Source organism: Oncorhynchus mykiss, chromosome 9 (genome assembly GCF_057628025.1).
Source record: "Oncorhynchus mykiss isolate SJ-2025 chromosome 9, ASM5762802v1, whole genome shotgun sequence".
NCBI lineage: Eukaryota > Metazoa > Chordata > Actinopteri > Salmoniformes > Salmonidae > Oncorhynchus > Oncorhynchus mykiss.
In genome coordinates, this window is record NC_143030.1 from 40,164,966 (window position 1) to 40,189,188 (window position 24,223).

The following is a 24,223-nucleotide window of genomic DNA, read 5'->3' on the forward strand; positions in this document are numbered from 1 at the left end:
CTTGTATACTGTTGTTCAGGTTAGTTATCATTGTTTTAGTTTACAATGGAGCCCCTAGTTCCACTCTTCATACCCCCTTTGTCCCACCTCCCACACATGCGGTGACCTCACCCATTACAACCAGCATGTCCAGAGATACAACCTCTCTCATCATCACCCAGTGCCTGGGCTTACCTCCGCTGTACCCGCACCCCACCATACCCCTGTCTGCGCATTATGCCCTGAATATATTCTACCATGCCCAGAAATCTGCTCCTTTTACTCTCTGTCCCCAACGCTCTAGGCGACCAGTTTTGATAGCCTTTAGCCGCACCCTCATACTACTCCTCCTCTGTTCCGCGGGTGATGTGGAGGTAAACCCAGGCCCTGCATGTCCCCAGGCATCCTCATTTGTTGACTTCTGTGATCGAAAAAGCCTTGGTTTCATGCATGTCAACATCAGAAGCCTACTCCCTAAGTTTGTTTTACTCACTGCATTAGCACACTCTGCTAACCCTGATGTCCTTGCCGTGTCTGAATCCTGGCTCAGGAAGGCCACCAAAAATTCTGAGATTTCCATACCCAACTATAACATTTTCTGTCAAGATAGAACCGCCAAAGGGGGAGGAGTTGCAGTCTACTGCAGAGATAGCCTGCAAAGTAATGTCATACTTTCCAGGTCCATACCCAAACAGTTCGAACTACTAATTTTAAAAATTACTCTCTCCAGAAATAAATCTCTCACTGTTGCCGCCTGCTACCGACCCCCCTCAGCTCCCAGCTGTGCCCTGGACACCATTTGTAAATTGATCGCCCCCCATCTAGATTCAGAGTTTGTTCTGTTAGGTGACCTAAACTGGGATATGCTTAACACCACGGCAGTCCTACAATCTAAGCTAGATGCCCTCAATCTCACACAAATCATCAAGGAACCCACCAGGTACAACCCTAAATCTGTAAACAAGGGCACCCTCATAGATGTCATCCTGACCAACTGGCCCTCCAAATACACCTCCGCTGTCTTCAACCAGGATCTCAGCGATCACTGCCTCATTGCCTGTATCCGCTACGGAGCCGCAGTCAAACGACCACCCCTCATCACTGTCAAACGCTCCCTAAAACACTTCTGTGAGCACGCCTTTCTAATCGACCTGGCCCGGGTATCCTGGAAGGACATAGACCTCATCCCGTCAGTTGAGGATGCCTGGTCATTCTTTAAAAGTAACTTCCTCACCATTTTAGAGAAGCATGCTCCGTTCAAAAAATGCAGAACTAAGAACAGATATAGCCCTTGGTTCACTCCAGACCTGACTGCCCTCGACCAGCACAAAAACATCCTGTGGCGGACTGCAATAGCATCGAATAGTCCCCGCGATATGCAACTGTTCAGGGAAGTCAGGAACCAATACACGCAGTCAGTCAGGAAAGCTAAGGCCAGCTTCTTCAGGCAGAAATTTGCATCTTGTAGCTCCAACTTCAAAAAGTTCTGGGACACTGTGAAGTCCATGGAGAACAAGAGCACCTCCTCCCAGCTGCCCACTGCACTGAGGCTAGGTAACACGGTCACCACCGATAAATCCATGATTATCGAAAACTTCAACAAGCATTTCTCAACGGCTGGCCATGCCTTCCGCCTGGCTACTCCAACCTCGGCCAACAGCCCCCCCCCCCCCCCCCCCCCCCCGCATCTACTCACCCAAGCCTCTCCAGGTTCTCATTTACCCAAATCCAGATAGCAGATGTTCTGAAAGAGCTGCAAAACCTGGATCCGTACAAATCAGCTGGGCTTGACAATCTGGACCCTCTATTTCTGAAACTATCCGCCGCCATTGTCGCAACCCCTATTACCAGCCTGTTCAACCTCTCTTTCATATCGTCTGAGATCCCCAAGGATTGGAAAGCTGCCGCAGTCATCCCCCTCTTCAAAGGGGGAGACACCCTGGACCCAAACTGTTACAGACCTATATCCATCCTGCCCTGCCTATCTAAGGTCTTCGAAAGCCAAGTCAACAAACAGGTCACTGACCATCTCGAATCCCACCGTACCTTCTCCGCTGTGCAATCTGGTTTCGGAGCCGGTCACGGGTGCACCTCAGCCACGCTCAAGGTACTAAACGATATCATAACCGCCATCGATAAAAGACAGTACTGTGCAGCCGTCTTCATCGACCTTGCCAAGGCTTTCGACTCTGTCAATCACCATATTCTTATCGACAGACTCAGTAGCCTCGGTTTTTCTGATGACTGCCTTGCCTGGTTCACCAACTACTTTGCAGACAGAGTTCAGTGTGTCAAATCGGAGGGCATGCTGTCCAGTCCTCTGGCAGTCTCTATGGGGGTGCCACAGGGTTCAATTCTCGGGCCGACTCTTTTCTCTGTATATATCAATGATGTTGCTCTTGCTGCGGGCGATTCCCTGATCCACCTCTACGCAGACGACACCATTCTATATACTTCCGGCCCGTCCTTGGACACTGTGCTATCTAACCTCCAAACGAGCTTCAATGCCATACAACACTCCTTCCGTGGCCTCCAACTGCTCTTAAACGCTAGTAAAACCAAATGCATGCTTTTCAACCGTTCGCTGCCTGCACCCGCACGCCTGACTAGCATCACCACCCTGGATGGTTCCGACCTTGAATATGTGGACATCTATAAGTACCTAGGTGTCTGGCTAGACTGTAAACTCTCCTTCCAGACTCATATCAAACATCTCCAAGTCGGCTTTCTATTCCGCAACAAAGCCTCCTTCACTCACGCCGCCAAACTTACCCTAGTAAAACTGACTATCCTACCGATCCTCGACTTTGGCGATGTCATCTACAAAATTGCTTCCCCCACCTGTGGACGTCGGGTTTCTGACTGTTTGAGCAGACACATGCACATTTGTGGCCTGCTGGAGGTCATTTTGCAGGGCTCTGGCAGTGCTCCTCCTGCTCCTCCTTGCACAAAGGCGGAGGTAGCGGTCCTGCTGCTGGGTTGTTGCCCTCCTACGGCCTCCTCCACGTCTCCTGATCTACTGGCCTGTCTCCTGGTAGCGCCTCCATGCTCTGGACACTACGCTGACAGACACAGCAAACCTTCTTGCCACAGCTCGCATTGATGTGCCATCCTGGATGAGCTGCACTACCTGAGCCACTTGTGTGGGTTGTAGACTCCGTCTCATGCTACCACTAGAGTGAAAGCACCGCCCGCATTCAAAAGTGACCAAAACATCAGCCAGGAGGCATAGGAACTGAGAAGTGGGCTGTGGTTATCACCTGCAGAACCACTCCTTTATTGGGGGTGTCTTGCTAATTGCCTATAATTTCCACCTGTTGTCTATTCCATTTGCACAACAGCAAGTGAAATTTATTGTCACTCAGTGATGCTTCCTAAGTGGACAGTTTGATTTCACAGAAGTGTGATTGACTTGGAGTTACATTATGTTGTTTATTTTTTTGAGCAGTGTAGTTACTCCATCTAGTGGAAAACCTTCTTAGACAAGTGAAGGCTGTAATAGAAGCAAAGGGGGACCAACTCCCTATTATGATTTTGGAATAAGATGTTTGACGAGTAAGTGCCCATATACCATGTAGTTTATTTTCAAGAATGGTGGGGTCTGCATCATTAGTATGCTGGTCATCGGCAAGGAATAGGGAATTTGTTTAGATAAAAATAAACAGAATAAAGCTAAGCACAGGCAAAATCCTACAGGAAAACAGGGTTCAGTCTGCTTTCCAACAGACACTGGGAGACAAATTCACCTTGCAGCAGGACAATAACCTAAAACACAAGGCCAAATATACACTGATTTACTTACCAAGATGACATTGAATCTTCCCGAGTGGTCTAGTTACAGTTTTGACTTAAATTGGCTTAAACATCTATGGCAAAAACTTGAAAATGGCTGACTAGCAATGATCAACAACCAACTTGACAGAGATTGAAGAATGAAAAAAATGATCAATGTGCAAATACTGTAAAATCCAGGTGTGCAAGTCTTTTAAGAGACTTACCCAGAAAGACTCGCTTCCAAATGTGATTCTTACATGTATTGACTCAGGGGGGTGAATACTAACAGTACCAGTCAAAAGTTTGGACACTACTCCTCATTCGTTTTTCTTTATTTTTTACTATTTTCTACATTGTAGAATAATAGTGAAGACATCAAAACTATGAAATAACACATATGGAATCATGTTGTAACTAAAAAAGTGTTAAACAAATCCAAATATATTTGAGCTTCTTAAAAGTCGCCACCCTTTGGCTTGATGACAGCTTTGCACACACTTGGCATTATCTCAACCAGCTTCATGAGGTTGAATGAGGTTCAATGCTTTTACAACAGTCTTGAAGGAGTACCCACATATGCTGAGCACTTGCTGCTTTTCCTTCACTCTGCGGTCCAACATATCCCAAATATTCTCAATTGGGTTGAGGTTGGGTGATTGTGGAGGGCAGGTCATCTGATGCAACACTCAATCACTCTCCTTCTTTGAAAAACAGCCCTTACAGAGCCGGAAGGTGTGTTTTGGGTTATTGTTCTGTTGAAAAACAAATGATAGTCCCACTAAGAACAAACCAGACTACGTATCGGGACTACGTATCGCTGCAGAATGCTGTGGTAGCCATACTGGTTAAGTATGCGTTGAATTCTAAATGAATCACTGACAGTGTCACCAGCAAAGCACACCACAGCATCACACCTCCATGCTTCACAGTGGGAATCACACATGCGGAGATCATTCGACATGGCGGTTGGAACCAAACATCTCAAATTTGAACAGATTTCCACCGGTCTAATGTTCATTGCTTATGTTTCTTGGCCCAAGCAAGTCTCTTCTTCTTATTGGTGTCCTTTAGTAGTGGTTTCTTGGCAGAAATTTGAACATGAAGGCCTGATTCACGCAGTCTCCCCTGAACAGTTGATGTTGAGATGTCTGTTACTTGAACTCTGGGAAGCATTTATTTGGGCTGCAATTTGAGGTGCAGTTAATTGCAGATTTCTGAGGCTGGTAACTAATGAACTTATCCTCTGCAGCAGAGGGAACTCTGGGTCTTCCTTTCCTGTGGCGATCCTCATGAGAGCCATTTTCATCATGATGCTGGATGGTTTTTGCAACTGTACTTGAAGAAACTTTCAAAGTTCTTGACATTTTCCGTATTGACTGACCTTCATGTCTTAAAGTAATGAGGAACTGTCATTTCTCTTTGCTTATTTGAGCTGTTCTTACCATAATATGGACTTGGTATTTTACCAAGTAGGGCTATCTTCTGTATACCAACCCTACCTTGTCACAACACAACTGATTGGCTCAAACACATTAAGAAGGAAAGAAACTCCATAAATGAACTTTTAACAAGGTACACCTGTTAATTGAAATGCATTCCAGGTGATACCTCATGAAGCTGGTTGAGAAAATGCCAAGAGTGTGCAAAGCTCTCATCAAGGCAAAGGGTGGCTAATTTGAAGAATCTCAAATATAAAATATATTTGGATTTAACACTTTTTTGGTTACAAAATTATTCAATATGTGTTATTTCATAGTTTTTATGTCCTCACTATTATTCTACAATGTAGAAAATAGCAAACAATAAAGAAAAACCGTTGGAGGAGATGTGTCCAAACGTTTGACTGGTACTGTATGTGACTTAGATATTTCTGTATCTAATTTTCAATACATTTGTAAAAATATCTAAAATCATGTTTTCACTTTGTCATTATGGGGTAAAAAAAAAAAAAAAAAATCTACTCCATTTTGAAGTCATTCTATAACAACAAAATATGGAATAGGTTAAGGGGTACTTTCTGAAGCCATTGTACATAGAAAACTACCTAAACATTACATAAACAAAGTCCTGTGAGGAGCGGAGGAGCGGACGCCTTGAAGTGTGTTGGGATATGGCTCAAGTCCTCTGATAGACTGACCTGTGTCTTGGTGTCTCATGGGAAGTCTGCTCTGATTGGCTGGAAGGATCTCCAATTTGACAATGTCAGAGGTTTGGGCCAATAGCTGCGTGGCCTCCATCAGGGAAAGGTGCTCAGTGCTGGTCCCGTCTATAGACAGAATGAGATCACCTATATGCAATGCCCCACACCTGAGAGAAAGAGGGGGTAAGAAAGGGACAGACAGAGAGGGATTTGAAAGGAGAAAAGCTTATCACATTTATTCTAAAGCTTCTCAATTGTCGTGCAAAATACAGTATGGTCTCTTTGGTACTCAAGTAAAAAGTGAGACATTGTTTGTGACAGGTGGCTTGCCTCACCTTTCCACCACACTGGCTTGTTTGATCTTGTCGATGACGATGACCTGTTTGTTCCTGTACACAGCAGTAGCTAGGCTAACACCCAGGCTGGCTGCAGGACACTTCACTATCTCCACCAGTAGGGGGCCAGAGGCCTGCTGCACTGACTCTGAGAGACACAGACATACACAACATTAGGGGGAACATCCATAGTACTGTAACGAATTGACGAGGTCGCTTGGTGTTGGGTTAAGGTTGCGACAGTATAAAGTGATGAAATCCGTGTCTGAGTACTTAGGACATATTGGAAATGTGAGCAAGACAATGGAGCTGATCATGGTTTACAGGAAAAGGAGGGCCGAACAGGCCCTCATTAACATGCACGGGCTGTAGTAGAGTGGGCCGAGAGTTTCAAGTTCCTTAGTGTTCACATCACCAACAAATTATCATGGTCCAAACATACCAAGACAGTCGTGAAGAGGGTACGACAAAACCTTTTCCCCCTCAGGAGACTGAAAAGATTTGGCATGGGTCCCCAGATCTTCAAAATGTTCTACAGCTGCACCATCAAGAGCATCCTGACCGGTTGCATCACTGCCTGGTATGGCAACTGCTCGGCATCGATAAAGCACTAAAGAGGGTAGTGAGAAATGCCAGTACATCACTGGGGCCAAGCTTCCTGCCATCCAGGACCTACACAATAGACGGTGTGAGAGGAAAGCCCTGAAAATTGTCAGAGTCTCCACTCACCCAAGTTATAGACTGTTCTCTCTGCTGCCGCACGGCAAATGGTACCGGAGCTCCAAGTCTAGGACCAAAAGGATCCTCAACAGAAAGAAAGGAGGACTCTTCATATAATTGATTAAAATGCCTTTATTAGTATGGCATGTTCAATAGGCTCCTTAACAGCTTCTACCCCCAAGTCATAAGACTGCTGAACATTTAATAAAATCGCCACCGGCCAATTTACATTGACACACACCCCTCCCCTCCTTTTTTTTTACACTGCTGCTACCTGCTGTTTATTATCTATGCACCCCCACCAACATGTACAAATTACCTCAACTAACCTGTACCCCTGCACAATGACTCTCTACCGGTGCCCCTTGTATAGAGCCTCGTTATTGTTATTCTTATTGTGTTACCTTTTATTATACATTTTATTTTAGTCTACTTGGTAAATATTTTCTTAACTCTTCTTGAACTGCACTGTTGGTTAAGGGCTTGTAAGTAAGCATTTCATGGCAAAGTCTACACATGTTGTGTTCGGCACATGTGACAAATAAAGTTTGATTTGATACACATTTACTTTCTCTTATGGTGGAAAAATGCAAGATGATGTTTTAATAGTTTTATTGCATCAAATGGTTGTTTTGCGCAAATGAATAGAGGATTCTTATAACTATTGTGCGTGTGTTCTACTGAGGATGGGCCTCTGGGAAATAACACTGACAGGAGATTTACAATGTCTTTTGGGTGATAAAACCTAAAGAACATTCCAGAGCATGAGTTAATGTTTCCGTTCTATATCGTACCAGGGAGACATGGCTCCAGTATGGAGTTGGGGGCCCAGACACTGGTCTCTACTGTACACAATGAAAACTGTTGATACAGCAGATACTGTCTGCTATGAATTATAGGTGCCTTTCATACTAATCTTAACCTTGTGACCCATTCTATACATCTGTTGTTTGTCATGTAGACTGAAAAGGGTGTGTCTTTGCTATAAAATACCTTTGTATCTTTGTTTCTCGGCGCTCTCAATGAATCATCTGAGGGTGATTCGTCGACCAGCCATCATTAACGTAGAGCAGTCAATCGATTCACTTTATATGTGTGTGTTGTTTTGACCTGCTCCCTTATTAATTTGCGAATAAAGATTTAGTTTAAGCATAACTCTGACTTGTGTGATAAGTTTGTCTCTCCTCATTTGATAGTAAAGAAATGAACCACCACACTCTTCATTATCTCCTCTCTCTAAACTGAAGAACCGATTATTTATTTCTGAGGGCATTTGGTTTGATAATGATGCTCTCCAAATATATTTGAAACAAGGATATTCCCTTTCACCTCAACCCACCTCACTTAACACTCAACTAGGGCAGTACAGAGGTCAATCTGTCTCAGCTGATGGCATATGAGACAACCTATCCAGTGATACAGAGAATCGACAGAGCTAGGGGCTTGCAGGGCAACGGAAACGTCCGCTTGTCTGAGACCTTGTATGGGACTTGCGTACAACCTTGTCCTGCCTGGGGAGTGTCATCATGCCTGGGAAGTGTCATCGTACCAGAGGAGTGTCCCAGACCCGGGCTGACTAACCCAGGCACGACTGTCACTGACTTATAGCTGTACTGAGGGGCATGTGCTGCTTGCCAGATGAAAGTAGTAAAATCATTTTCATATTGGAGGAGAACAGACTGAAGGGCTATTTGACCTTTGACCTCACCAAACGGATGCAATCTCTGTCCTCAACATTCTGTTTCTTCCGAGGGGCTCGCTCTAAAGCAAGAAAGTCTGTCTGTCTGTCTCCGAAAGCACTAGTGTTAATTAGGACTAATTCAGGTATATGAAAGCCCAGATCTCCATTTGCTTTTTAACTTAATTAAGAAGAATAAAATAATTAGACGCAACCCGCAAAATGTATATACAGTGCCTTGCGAAAGTATTCGGCCCCCTTGAACTTTGCGACCTTTTGCCACATTTCAGGCTTCAAACATAAAGATATAAAACTGTATTTTTTTTGAAGAATCAACAACAAGTGGGACACAATCATGAAGTGGAACAACATTTATTGGATATTTCAAACTTTTTTAACAAATCAAAAACTGAAAAATTGGGCGTGCAAAATTATTTCAGCGCCCTTAAGTTAATACTTTGTAGCGCCACCTTTTGCTGCGATTACAGCTGTAAGTCGCTTGGGGTATGTCTCTATCAGTTTTGCACATCGAGAGACTGAATTTTTTTCCCATTCCTCTTTGCAAAACAGCTCGAGCTCAGTGAGGTTGGATGGAGAGCATTTGTATCTCGGACCTGCCTGGTGTGTTCCTTGTTCTTCATGATGCTCTCTGCGCTTTTAACGGACCTCTGAGACTATCACAGTGCAGGTGCATTTATACGGAGACTTGATTACAAACAGGTGGATTGTATTTATCATCATTAGTCATTTAGGTCAACATTGGATCATTCAGAGATCCTCACTGAACTTCTGGAGAGAGTTTGCTGCACTGAAAGTAAAGGGGCTGAATAATTTTGCACGCCCAATTTTTCAGTTTTTGATTTGTTAAAAAAGTTTGAAATATCCAATAAATGTCGTTCCACTTCATGATTGTGTCCCACTTGTTGTTGATTCTTCACAAAAAAATACAGTTTTATATCTTTATGTTTGAAGCCTGAAATGTGGCAAAAGGTCGCAAAGTTCAAGGGGGCCGAATACTTTCGCAAGGCACTGTATGAACCTGCTGTACCATTCATACTCCGTGTTTTTGGAGCTGTGTGAATCCTGGGGTTGCGTCTTGCGCAGACAACACTCTAATACATTCTTGTGGAACTGACACGTTATTTACCCTCAGAGCGATGTTGCCCGGCCTGGGCTGCCGTATTCTCACATATCCCCCCTCTGCCAGGCGTGTGTGTGCTCACCCATGAGGGAGACATCATACTCAATCAGGAACAGGGCTTCCTGGCTACACTGCATCAGCATAGTCAGAGCGTCAGCATGCTTCTCTCGGTGTAAGGGCTTCCCGCCTATGCTCAGCACACGGTCACCAGCCTTCAGTGTGCCCTCTCTGGTAAAGAGATGGGAGGGGGCATTGAAAAAAGAGAGAAAGGAGAGAGAGGAGAGAGAAAGTGTAAATGTAAAGGAGGGCAGTGAATATAGGCACTCAGTCCACACAGGCACATCAGATGGCCATCTTTCTGTTTGCTGTCTCTGGGAAAAAATTACAATTTCAAAAGGAAATAAAGGGGAAGAAGGGGGTGTTTTGTACTCTCTCTGGTAAAAGAGAGATTCTATCTCTGACCTTTCAGGAAATGAACAAACATAATTAATATCAATATATTCTCTCATGGTGTACACTATACTCACCATGTCACTGCTTGCTATACAAAAGTCATGTTGCCCTCAATATTCTGAGAAATCTTGGAACAGTGCAGTACAGCATTCAGTTAGCTAGTCCCTAGCCTTAGGATGAAGCTTGCCCTTTATACTGTGAATGTGGATTTAACATTAATGCATGACTGCATTTCCATAGGTCTTTGAGGCAACATGCATCCCTACATCTTTTCAATAGCATTTGCATTGAAACAAATGGCAAAGGAGCAAGGGTCAGGGTCAGCAAGCTATTAAGATTGCATACAGATCCATACACTGACTGAAATCAAGGCACTCCAGAGCATCTTAAATCACTTACTCAGTGTTATTTCTAGGCATAAGTAAGTCAGTCAGGGTCTCAACTCACTGTTAGTTCGGATAGTAGAATATACAATGTGCAATTTCGAAATTTGGTAATAAATCAGCAGTTTTCCTATTGGTATGTCAGTCACTGACAGGCAGTCAATTAGCCCATGTCAGCTAACATTTTATAGATTGCATGACCGAATTACTGACTGGAAGGCAAGGCACTGGCACAGGGGCCCCATTGATTTTGTTCGTCACGCTCATGGCAAAATGTGTAGAATTGCAGGAAATTTGCTTTAAAACAAACATTTCCTCTCAATCCCATGGCAAAATGTTTAGAACTGCAGGAACATTTGCAATTTCTTCTCTCAACTCCAAATTAAAAGATGGTGCTGCAGTGGATAACGGCCGTTTCATGAGCTCCTGACCAATTCTGCTATTTTGTGTTAATTTATGCTTATCTTAGTTTTTTTACATAATGTCTCCGCCATCTTTTCCTATGATCGAAAAAAGCTTTTGGACATCAGAACAGCGATCACTAATCTTGATTTGGATGAAGAGCTCTACTTCAACAAGTCACAGCTTTCCTGCTTACGACGGACCAGACCCGAATTAATGGGACTTGAAAGAGGAAGTGGCACCGAAAAAGAGGCAGGCTGCCTCCTAACGAGTTTATGTCTGCGCACAAATAGACCGCCATTGCCCTCTGTTCTGCTGGGGAATGTGCAGTTACTGGAGAACAAACTGGATGAACTCCGTTCGAGACTATCCTATCAACAGGACCTGAAGAACTGTAATATTCTTTGCTTCTCAGAGTCTTGGCTGAACAAGGACATGGATAATGTATATCTTGCGTGTTTCTATATGCATCGTCTAGACCGGGCGGCAACCTCGGGTAAAAACTCAAACAGGAGGAACCAGTGTGGTTCAGTATGGAAATGGACCGATAAAGCAGATGCTAAGTTACAGGACAGTTTCACTAGCACAGACTGGAATATGTTCCGTGAGTCACCGGCTTCATACAGTAACTGCATCGACAACGTCGTCCCCACAGTGACCATACGTACATAACCCAACCACAAGCCTTGGATTACAGGCAACATCTGCACTGAGCTAAAGGCTAGAGCTGCCTCTTTCAAAGAGCGGGACACTAATCTGGACGCTTATAAGAAATCGCACTACGACGAGCCATCAAAACAGGCAAAGATTAAATCCTACTACGCCGGCTCTGATTCTCGTCGGATGTGGCATGGCTTGCAAACTACCACAGATTACAAAGGGAAACCCAGCTGCGAGCCTACCAGACAAGCTAAATACCAATGCTCACTTCGAGGCAAACACTGAATCATGCATGAGATCACCAGCTGTTCCGACGACTGTGTGATCTCGCTCTTCGTAGCCGATATGAGTAAGACCTTTAAATAGGTTAACATTCACAAGGCCGCAGGGCCAGACGGATTACCAGGATGCATACTCAGAGCATGCGCTGATCAAGGACATCAACCACCCGAGCCACTGCCTGTTCACCCCGCTATTATCCAGAAGGCGAGGTCAGTACAGGTGCATCAAAGCTGGGACCGAGAGATTGAAAAACAGCTTCTATCTCAAGGCCATCAGACTGCTAAATAGCCATCTCCAGCACATCAGAGGCTGCTGCCTGTAGACATAGATTAGGAATCAATGGACACTTTATAGAAATGAAACACGAGCCACTTTAATAATGTCTCTGTATCTAGCATTACTCATCTCATATGTATAAACTGTACTCTATACTATTCTACTGTATCTTAGTCACTTTAATTGTTTGTAAATATTGCATGCCCCATTCTCATATGTATATACTGTACTCTATACTATGCCACTGTATCTTAGTCCAATGCCGCTCTGACATACATGTATATACATATATTCTTAATCCATTCCTTAATTAGATTTACGTTTATTTTGGGTAGAAGTTGTAAAACTGTTAGATATTACTTGATAGATATTACTGCACTGTCGGAGCAAGAAGCACAAGCATTTCACTACACCCGCAGTAGCATCTGCTAAACACGTGTATGTGACCAATAACATTTCATTTGATCATCTTCTTCACTGACATTTTCCATCTCTCCCTGATCCCAGTCTGTAATACCTACAGTACATGTTTGAACATAATAAAATAATAAATATAAATAAAATAATAATAATAAAATACCAAACGTTTCAAGCAGACTACCATAGTCGCTGTGCCCAAGAAGGTAAGGTAACCTGTCTAAATGACTATCGCCCGTAGCACTCACATATGTAGCCATGAAATGCTTTTAAAGGCTGGTCATGGCTCACATCAACACCATCATTAAGTAAGATCAGAGACCTGGCAGTGTGGTGCCAGGACAACAACCTTTCCCTCAACTTCAGCAAGACAAAGTAGCTGATAGTGGACTACAGGAAACGGCGGGCTGAGCACGCCCCCATCCAGATCGGTGGGTTTGTTGTGGAGCGGGTCGAGAGCTTCAAGTTCCTCATGTCCACATGACTAAGGATTTTTATTTTATTTTCTTATAAAACAAATTATTATTATTATTGTATTGAATATCCGAAACATACAATGTTGTTGCAGTGAAGACGCTCAACAACTACACCAAACCAGTCATCCAACAGACTCCCATTCAGAGTGACACACAGAAGCATCCAGGGTCAATGCCCTGCTCAAGGACACGTTGACAGATCTCCCACCAGGCCAAAAAACATGAACCAGAACCCTCCAAGATCCCCCACAGTTCCCTAATAGCTGCCTCTCAACCATTTGAAACCCCTCCCGCAGTCCACCACCCCCCAAGAAGAAAAATTCTCCACCCCAAGAACCCCACAAAGCACCAACAACCAAGAGAATGAATTAAAGGGAAAAAAGAAAAAGACAGAAGAAAACAGCAAACAACAAAAGCAAAAAAAATTGTTAAAAATAAAAAATAAAATAAAAATAAGGACATCAAGGACGACTAAAATCAGAACAGCAAAGCCAAATGTACAATATATGTTTGTGTGCATGTCTGGCACTATTACATGTATGTGTGTGTGTTCTTGTACAGTGCCTTGCGAAAGTATTCGGCCCCCTTGAACTTTGCGACGTTTTGCCACATTTCAGGCTTCAAACATAAAGATATAAAACTGTATTTTTTTGTGAAGAATCAACAACAAGTGGGACACAATCATGAAGTGGAACGACATTTATTGGATATTTCAAACTTTTTTAACAAATCAAAAACTGAAAAATTGGGCGTGCAAAATTATTCAGCCCCCTTAAGTTAATACTTTGTAGCGCCACCTTTTGCTGCGATTACAGCTGTAAGTCGCTTGGGGTATGTCTCTATCGGTTTTGCACATCGAGAGACTGACATTTTTTCCCATTCCTCCTTGCAAAACAGCTCGAGCTCAGTGAGGTTGGATGGAGAGCATTTGTGAACAGCAGTTTTCAGTTCTTTCCACAGATTCTCGATTGGATTCAGGTCTGGACTTTGACTTGGCCATTCTAAAACCTGGATATGTTTATTTTTGAACCATTCCATTGTAGATTTTGCTTTATGTTTTGGATCATTGTCTTGTTGGAAGACAAATCTCCGTCCCAGTCTCAGGTCTTTTGCAGACTCCATCAGGTTTTCTTCCAGAATGGTCCTGTATTTGGCTCCATCCATCTTCCCATCAATTTTAACCATCTTCCCTGTCCCTGCTGAAGAAAGGCAGGCCCAAACCATGATGCTGCCACCACCATGTTTGACAGTGGGGATGGGTGTGTTCAGGGTGATGAGCTGTGTTGCTTTTACGCCAAACATAACGTTTTGCATTGTTGCCAAAAAGTTCAATTTTGGTTTCATCTGACCAGAGCACCTTCTTCCACATGTTTGGTGTGTCTTCCAGGTGGCTTGTGGCAAACTTTAAACAACACTTTTTATGGATATCTTTAAGAAATGGCTTTCTTCTTGCCACTCTTCCATAAAGGCCAGATTTGTGCAATATACGACTGATTGTTGTCCTATGGACAGAGTCTCCCACCTCAGCTGTAGAACTCTGCAGTTCATCCAGAGTGATCATGGGCCTCTTGGCTGCATATCTGATCAGTCTTCTCCTTGTATGAGCTGAAAGTTTAGAGGGACGGCCAGGTCTTGGTAGATTTGCAGTGGTCTGATACTCCTTCCATTTCATTATTATCGCTTGCACAGTGCTCCTTGGGATGTTTAAAGCTTGGGAAATCTTTTTGTATCCAAATCCGGCTTTAAACTTCTTCACAACAGTATCTCGGACCTGCCTGGTGTGTTCCTTGTTCTTCATGATGCTCTCTGCGCTTTTAATGGACCTCTGAGACTATCACAGTGCAGGTGCATTTATAGACTTAGACTTGATTACACACAGGTGGATTGTATTTATCATCATTAGTCATTTAGGTCAACATTGGATCATTCAGAGATCCTCACTGAACTTCTGGAGAGAGTTTGCTGCACTGAAAGTAAAGGGGCTGAATAATTTTGCACGCCCAATTTTTCAGTTTTTGATTTGTTAAAAAAGTTTGAAATATCCAATAAATTTCGTTCCACTTCATGATTGTGTCCACTTGTTGTTGATTCTTCACAAAAAAATACAGTTTTATATCTTTATGTTTGAAGCCTGAAATGTGGCAAAAGGTCGCAAAGTTCAAGGGGGCCGAATACTTTTGCAAGGCACTGTATTTACCTCACCATGGTTGCAGGATCATGTCTATTTTTACAAGTTTTCTATTGAAATTTATTGTGGAGAGCTTATTTATATATTTTGTGATATGAATACCAAGTATGTCTACTTCACCATCAGCCCATTTTATAGGTAAACTGCAAAGTAATGTTAGTTGTATTTTTTAAAGATCCAATACGTAATATTGTACACTTATCATAATTAGGTTTTAGTCCAGAGAGCACAGAAAAGTTATCTAGATCTTCAATGAGACATTGCAGGAATCTAGCTTGTGGACTTAATATAAAACTTGAGTCATCGGCACCTTTGTTTTAAGCCTTGGATTTCTAATCCTCTAATGTTGTTGTTGGATCTGATTTTATTTGCTAGCATTTCGATGGCCATAACGAATAGATATGGTGACAGTGGACACCCTTGTTTAACTCTTGACAATTCAAAACTCTGAGAAGTAGCCGTTATTTACTATTTTACACCTGGGGCTGCTATACATTATTTTTTACCCATTTTATAAGAGAATCACCAACATTTTTAAAAATCATACTTTATCAAATGCCTTTTCAAAATCCGTCATAAATACCAGGCCTGGCTTCTTAGATGTTTCATGATGTTCTATTATTTCTAGTAGTCGTATATTATGTCCAATGTATCGTCCATGTAAAAAACCTGTCTGATCAGGATGAACAATACCTGGTGAAACCCTTTTAATTCTAGGTGCTATGCATTTTGCATCACAACTTTGAAGTGTAAGGGGCCTCCAAATGTTTTTTTTTGTTACAGACTGGGTCTTTATATTTGCCATCTGGGTCTTGTTTTAATAATAGAGAAATCAGACCTTCCTGCGGAGTACCTGACAAACCATTTCTATAGGAGTAGTTAAAACAACCTAGCAATGGCGCTTTTAATATACAATACTTATTTTCCACCATAATTTACAAATAAATTCATAGAAAATCCTACAATGTGATTTTCTGGATTTTTTTTCTCATTTTGTCTGTCATAGTTGAAGTGTACCTATGATGAAAATTACAGGCCTATCTCATCTTTTTAAGTAGGAGAACTTGCACAATTGGTGTCTGACTAAATACTTTTTTGCCCCACTGTATAAACTTATAGACAAATAAATAAAAAAGATAGACAAACAATAAACATATTAAATTATAAAACTGTTCGACAAGAGAGTGTGACACAGCACAGGCAATGACAAAGATCATTAGCACCATTAGTACCAGCATTAGAAGTCACTACAATAATATACAGCTCTGGGAAAAATTAAGAGACCAGTCCAAATTAAGAGACCAGTCCAAATTAAGAGACCATTCTTAATGTTTTCCAGAGCTGTATTAATGTAGCCTACTGATACACTAATGATAGTGAGTATGATAATATAGTATTTTCTTTACAAAGGAAGCAGCAGCAGCACTAGAAAGGTGGAGAAGGAAGCAGCAGCAGCACTAGAAAGGTGGAGAAGGAAGCAGCAGCAGCACTAGAAAGGTGGAGAAGGAAGCAGCAGCAGCACTAGAAAGGTGGAGAAGGAAGTAGCAGCAGCACTAGAGAGGTGGAGAAGGAAGCAGCAGCAGCACTAGAAAGGTGGAGAAGGAAGCAGCAGCAGCACTAGAAAGGTGGAGAAGGAAGCAGCAGCAGCACTAGAGAGGTGGAGAAGGAAGCAGCAGCAGCACTAGAGAGGTGGAGAAGGAAGCAGCAGCAGCACTAGAGAGGTGGAGAAGGAAGCAGCACTAGAGCTTCAGGTGCTCCTGCTGAACTGGAGACGGTGGTCAGTTCAGAGTCAGACTCAGAGCAGGAACCTTCAGGTACAACTTCAGAGCACAAACCTAAACATGCAGGCTATGATTTTAGATCAGTATGTGCTTTATTTATGAGATTATCAGTAGGACTGTAATCGGGGGACATACAATCGATGACTGCACAAGTAATACAAGTTTAAATTGAGGTTATCTACAATGTTAATCTCATTCTGCAGAGCAACCAGATGTGCAGAGAGAGAGAGGTTCAGAGCCCAGTACAGGGAAAATAGAAAGGGACAGCGAAAGCACTGAAAATACATTTGATTATTTTTCCCGTCCTCAGTCCAAGGACTTTGACTTATTTGTTCAGTACCACCCAAAACAAACCCCTCAAAAGAGTTATTCCCAATGTATTCCACTCCAAAGACGTCACAAACAGACTGACATATAATGAAGTAACTCACACCTTGTTCTGCTCAGTATGTCTTGCATTTGCAAAACCTTCAACCAGTGATAGGGCATTTGTCAAAGGAGGCATGCAGGCCTGAAAACATGCCCATCAGAGAGTACAGGAACATGAGAGAAGCAAGACCCATAGAGAAAGTTCAGAAGCCTTTTTCCTCAGAGCCAGCAAAGCAGACATCCGTACCCTTCTGAGTGATAAGCAAATGTCAGTTCAACGAGACCAGGCCAGAAAGAGGAAACAAGTTATGGAACGTGTGATTGATGTATTTAAAGTTCTTGGTAAATGTGGGTTTAGCTACAGAGAACACAGACACAAAGCTGCATATAACTTGGAAAACATGGCCATCAATCATGGCAAATTTCTTGAGCTTATATTGTTGCTAAGCAAATATGACGTCTGCCTACAAGAGCATGTTAGTGATTGCATTGAGAAGAGCAAGAAGCAGATGGGAAGTAAAGGAAGAGGGTCCTTGATAACTATGACGTCCAAAACAACAGCAAATAAAGTAATTGAAGTCATCAGAATGTTGATTCAGCAGACAATTGCTGTTGAATTGAGAAAGGCAGGGATGTTCTCAATACAAATTAACATAACACAGGATTTAACATCCAAAGACCAGTGTGCAGTAGGTCTGTGATATGTCACTGATGTTGTCCATGTGAGACTCATTGCGGTCATTGTGAGTCATCGACTGGACAGTACTTTGTGGACCTTGTGAAACAGACCCTTGAAGATGGACATAGATATCAAACAGTGTGTTGGTAATGCAACAGACGGAGCAGCTAATATGCAGGGACTGTACAGGGGCTTCTCTGCGTCTCTCACAGGAGAGTCTCCTAACCAAGTACACATAAGGTGTTACTCACATGTCCTCAACCTTGTGCTAACCTACACCACTGGGGTTGTTATGGCAAGTGAATCCCTTTCCTCACTACTGAATGACATTACAGTGTTCGTTCGAGATTCCTACAAGCACAGGAAGCTATGGGAGGAAACCAGTGAGGACAGGAGACACAGACGGCTTGATGTAATTGGTGAAACACGCTGGTGGGCCAAAGACGAGGCCTTGAGGAATGTATATTGAAGCTTTGCAAAGCCTGACCGTGCACTTTACGCGGATGTGGTCATCACTATGGAAAGAATTGAACAGGATGTGACCATAAAACCTGCCATCCGAAGCAAGGCCCAAGGGTACAAGGATGCTCTCCTAAAGTATGAAACCATACTTACAGCTGAGGTTTTTCTCAGCATTTTTGAGCAGACGTCCCCTCTCTCTAAATACTTGCAAACAAGTGGCATGGATATTGTAACAGCACCGCACTTGGTGACGGGAACGGAGGATAACCTGAGAGTGTGGGTGTGAAGAGGGCAGCAGACGACTTTGTTGAGTGGGCCAATGGCATTCTGGAAGAGCAGCAGGACTGTGATGCCGAAGCTCAGACTGCTCTCCCAGAGAAGAGAACAACAACAGGAAAAAGAAGAGAAAACCAGGTGAGTTGGAAGAAGACGAGCCCATTGCTAATGCAGACATGGATTACAAAATCAAGATCCACAATGTGGTACTGGACACTGTTGTTGAAAGTATTCACCGCCGTTATGCAGCAAATGTAGCGCTGTGTGCAGATGTCTCCTGCATGAATCCAAAGCATTTTCCTGAGATCAGAGAAAAGGCCCTTCCAAAGACAGCCATGAAGGAGCTCAGCAAATGCTTCCTGGAAATTGATGAACGTGCCACTGTTGAGGCATTCAGCCTTGCACAACAGTGGGAAAGACTGAAACAGTCAGCATTGGAGGAGTACAACACCAGGTCTGCCACCGCCAGTGATGAAGGCTTTGAGGATCCGGATGAAAGTTTGGAGTTGGTGAGCAGAAGTTGTTCCACATGTAAAAACTGCCCGATATGCTGCTACCTTCTCCTGTCTCAGTACAATCTGCTCACAGATGCTTATCACATGATTGATTTGGGCCACAAGCTCCACCTTACCCTATCCATTACTCAGATGGCTTGTGAGAGGACCTTCTCCACCCTGAAATTCATGAAGAACCGCCTAAGAATCTCCCTCACTCAAGAGAACCTTGAAGCGTTCCTTTTGATGGCAACAGAGAAGGAGATTCTTATGGGACTTGACAAAGATGACATCATTGACAAGATGGCAGAGAGCAGTGAGTTAGCACGCCGCCTACTGGTTTACTAGTGGTAATTACTTCCTGGTTACTCTGAAGTTGCTATGCTATGACTCTTCCTTGACAGGCTGACAAGTGTGAAAGAACATTTGCTGTGAGTTAAAGCTTTTGTACAGAGGCATGTTTTTTGGACTTTCATATTATACTTGCAGTTATGAAGCCAATGTTCAATTTCATTGACTCGGTGTATAGAAGTGTTTATTTTTGTGCTGTTTGCTTTATGGACACAAGTGAGTGAACACTGTAATCTAAACATTTTTGTAGAGGAGTGCTTTTTCGACTTTTGTATTATACTTACATTGTTGTAGCTTATGTTCAAGTTCAGTGGATGTGTGTGTGTGAAGTTGTTTGATACTTTTGATATGCTTGAACATAAAGATAATAATTTGAACATTTGAGCTAACTCTGTATATCTCATTCTCTTTTTAAAAGGTGTAGGCTAATTGTTTTGTGTGTCTAGCCTTGTACATTTGTATGTGCTATGATTGGTTTATTCTTAGTGAGTTTTTGAGGGTGCATCCATAGCCATAGCATACCTTGAGAACTCAGTGTTCAGATAGGCTACTTGTTGGTCAGTTCCAAATGTTTGTATTTTGTAATGTGGATAACTTTCATCCCAGATGAACAAAGTGGCCAAATGTAAAACTAGTTTGGTACCTGTTACACAACAAACAGGGTTAGCCTACAAAATTAGCTGTCTGGAGGTTTGCGTGAACAGGGTGGCCTGGGAAGGAGTCAAATTCTCGGCCTGAATTATTGTTTCAGTCCATCCCTGACCTCCTCACACAACTTTTCCAGTGTTGCATGGATTCCAGCCAGAACACTAGCCTCAACTTTAATGGTAAGTCAATCGTCCGTGTCTGTAGATTAATCTGTTTTTCTTAATTTTGTCGGGTTAAAGGTAGTCGAATCTTTCCATGATGGAGTATGTTGCTCCTCCATAGTGTAAAGCTGTTGATACTAGTCAATTTCCCTCAGGATCTCCTTAGTATCCAGGTTGGCTCGTTATTGCAACCAGTTGTTTTACGAAAACGATAACAATGAGTCTTTCCCACGATGAAAACAGGTGTCTCTAGTACAGCCAGCTAGCACTTGCATAATCCACACAAAAAAATGGAACACAAACTTGCAGTCCCAGCCGTAAAGGCTAACCGCGGCGTGGAATCCTTAGCAACAAAACTCTCGTTCTGATTAAAATCGATTTAATAAAATAATTTTATATCAACTACAAACCGAGTGTAGACAGTACAATGTTCTTTTGTGCTCTGACAACGTATCTGATGACGTAAACCTGTGACTAATGTCATGACGTGGCCCTCTTTGGGTATAGCGCCTTCCCTCTCTCTCTCTCGCCTACACTCAGGCTGCTGTTATCTCAGGTCGTAAATTCCTGGAGGAGACTCTCTTCCTCATGGCCAGACAGTATATAGAGAGAAAAGGTTTCACAGGAGAACAAAGGAATTTCTTCCACATCACAGAACTTGAGAACTGAACAATATTCATGTTCTGGAGAATGTATAAACAGTCGGTGAAGTAGCCAGCTACAAACTGGTCCATTTTGATACATTTTGTGAAACTCATGATAGACGATACAGCCACATTACCATAACCCTGTTTATACAAGAGTCTCAGTTATGAGTCTTACATCTAATTGTTGTATAAAATGAATGAGTAAAGATGAAACTATTTGTGAATTTATGTAATGTGATTTTAAACTGTTTAATGAAAGGGAACCCTTTAAAGTTAACTAAGTCATTGGCCCGCCCCATGAGCACAGACATTGATCTGGCGTCATGGGACAGCCTTTTTCTGCTATTCCAAATATAACCCCCACCTTGGGAATTTATCTTCAGACCATGCTTCTCTCAATTACGAGAGGGCTAAGGTTTGAGTAGAGACCAGCTTACCTCGATAACCACGAGAGGGCTAAGGTTTCAGACCAGTACGTCATCACAGAGGGAGTTAAGGTTTGAGTAGATTGCTGAATCTCTTAACCATATCACGTGGTTAAACTCTGACTATCGACACAGACAGATTTTTTTTTTATTTCATACTAATTACTAGTCTGCAGCTAGGAATTTGGTACGATTGAACGCAAAGACCGACAACCGCCGAAACATCTATTCTATAACAACATTGCTGAATGTTACTCTGAACTATCCATTCTAACCATGGCAGAGAGAAAGAGACAAATGAGTGAGCGTTCATGTGCAAAGCATTTCAATTGTTATAATTATCAACTTTGTAGTGTCTTATCTCAGTCGACCCCCACTTCCCTTTTGTCCACCAAGCCGCGATACCGGTTTATCCCACTAGGGAAACTCCGTTATCATTTCCTTTATTTGTTTGTGCATTTCTGTGTTTATTTAGTTAGTTAATAAATAAATAAATGATTGAGAATTGATGTATGGATGACTCATAGTGAAGACTGCGTTCGTGCAGTCTGAATATTTTCCCTGGTGCCCCGACTTCCTAGTTAATTACATCTACTTGATTAGTTAATCACATAATAATAATAATTACAGAGAATTGATTTGATAAACTAAACAGTCTTCAGTTTAATGATGCCAAAGACATGACACTAAGGAATTAACATGGTCCACACACACCAACTGTGAAAAAGGCACGACAACGCCTATTCCCCCTCAGGAGGGTGAAAATATTTGTTATGGACTTTCATATCCTCAAAAAGTTAAACAGCTGCACCATTGAGAGCATCTTAACTGGATAGCCACCCCTTGGTATGGCAACTGCTTGGCATCCGATCACAAGGCACTACAGAGGGTAGTGCGTATGGCCCAGTACATCACTGGGGTCAAGCTCCCTGCCATCAATGACCTCTATATCAGGCAGTATCAGAGAAAGACCCCAAAGAATGCACCAAGTCTGGAACCAACAGGATCATGAACAGCTTCTACCCCCAAGCCATGAGACAAAATAGTTAACCAAATAGCTACTCAGACTATTTGAATTGATGCTCCCCTTTGCACTAATTATTTTGACTCATCACATACGCTGCTCCTACTGCTTATTATCTATCCTGTTGCCTATTCACTTTACCCCTACCTATATATACACACATATCTACCTCAATTACCTCGTACCCCTGGACATCGACTCGGTACTGGTACACAGTGTACAGTTGAAGTCAGAAGTTTACATACACCTTAGCCAAATACATTTAAACTCAGTTTTGAACAATTCCTGACATTTAATCCTTATAAAAAAAAAAAGTCCCTGTTTTAGGTCAGTTAGGATCACCACTTTATTTTAAGAATGTGAAAGGTCAGAATAGTAGGACTCGTTTTACTGTAGATATAGATACTTTTGTAGCTGTTTCCTCCATCATCTTCACAAGGTCCTTTGCTGTTGTTCGGGGATTGATTTTCACTTTTCGCACCAAGGTACGTTCAACTCTAGGAGACAGAATGCGTCTCTTTCCTGAGCGGTGTGACGGCTGCATGGTCCCATGGTGTTATTACTTGCGTACTATTGTTTGTTCAGGCGTTTGGAAATTGCTCCCAAGGATGACTTGTGGAGGTCTACAATTTTTGAGCTGATTTCTTTTGATTTTCCCATGATGTCAAGCAAAGGAGCACTGAGTTTGAAGGTAGGCCTTGAAATACATCAACAGGTACACCTCATTTGAATCAAATGATGTCAATTAGCCTATCAGAAGCTTCTAAAGACATGACATTGTTTTCTGGAATTTTCCAAGCTGTTTAAAGGCACAGTCAACTTAGTGTATGTAAACTTCTGACCCACTGGAATTGTGATACAGTGAATTATAAGCGAAATAAACAATTGTTGGAAAAATGACTTGTGTCATGCACAAAGTAGATGTCCTAACCGACTTGCCAAAACTATAGTTTGTTGACAAGAAATGTGTGGAGTGGTTGAAAAACGAGTGTTAATGACTCTCACAACTCACTTGCAAACAATTTAGGGGTTCCCCTCTTGGTGGCGCAGAGAAAAAGGTGAAGCTTTACAGGGCATTTTCTGCAATTCTACACATTTAGCCATTTTAGCAGTTTTAAAACACATTTCATGTGATTCACATTTCAAATAAATAAAATATTATTTCTCAAATGCTTGGTAAACAACAGGTGTAAACTCACAGTGAAATGTTTACTTACGAGCTATATACAGTTGAAGTCAGAAGTTTACATACACTTCTGACTTAAACTGTATATAGCCAAGTTATTGTTACTCGTGCATTAATTCCTTGTGTTATTGTTTGTATAATGCTTTTCTCTGCACTGTTGGGAAGGGCTCGTAAGTAAACATTTCACTGTGAGTTTACACCTGTTGTTTACCAAGCATTTGAGAAATAATATTTTATTTATTTGAAATGTGAATCACATGAAATGTGTTTTAAAACTGCTAAAATGGCTAAATGTGTAGAATTGCAGAAAATGCCCTGTAAAGCTTCACCTTTTTCTCTGCGCCACCAAGAGGGGAACCCCTAAATTGTTTGCCAGTGAGTTGTGAGAGGCCCCCAACAAAATCTTGCTTAGAGCC

At 42.4% G+C, this 24,223-nt stretch overlaps 1 protein-coding gene across 2 annotated transcripts in view; it reads right to left on the reverse strand.

Moving 5' to 3' along the window:
- The window catches only part of LOC110531951 (glutamate receptor-interacting protein 2), a 74,874-nt gene that overhangs the window by 34,005 nt on the left and 16,646 nt on the right, over window positions 1-24,223 (reverse strand). For both annotated transcript variants that reach the window (XM_021615495.3, XM_021615497.3), the window contains exons 7-9: window positions 9,850-9,995; window positions 6,229-6,376; window positions 5,891-6,060 (exon numbers count right to left, since the gene is read on the reverse strand). In XM_021615495.3, the coding sequence (XP_021471170.1) occupies window positions 5,891-6,060; window positions 6,229-6,376; window positions 9,850-9,995 (464 nt within the window). The remainder of the gene's footprint in view (window positions 1-5,890; window positions 6,061-6,228; window positions 6,377-9,849; window positions 9,996-24,223) is intronic.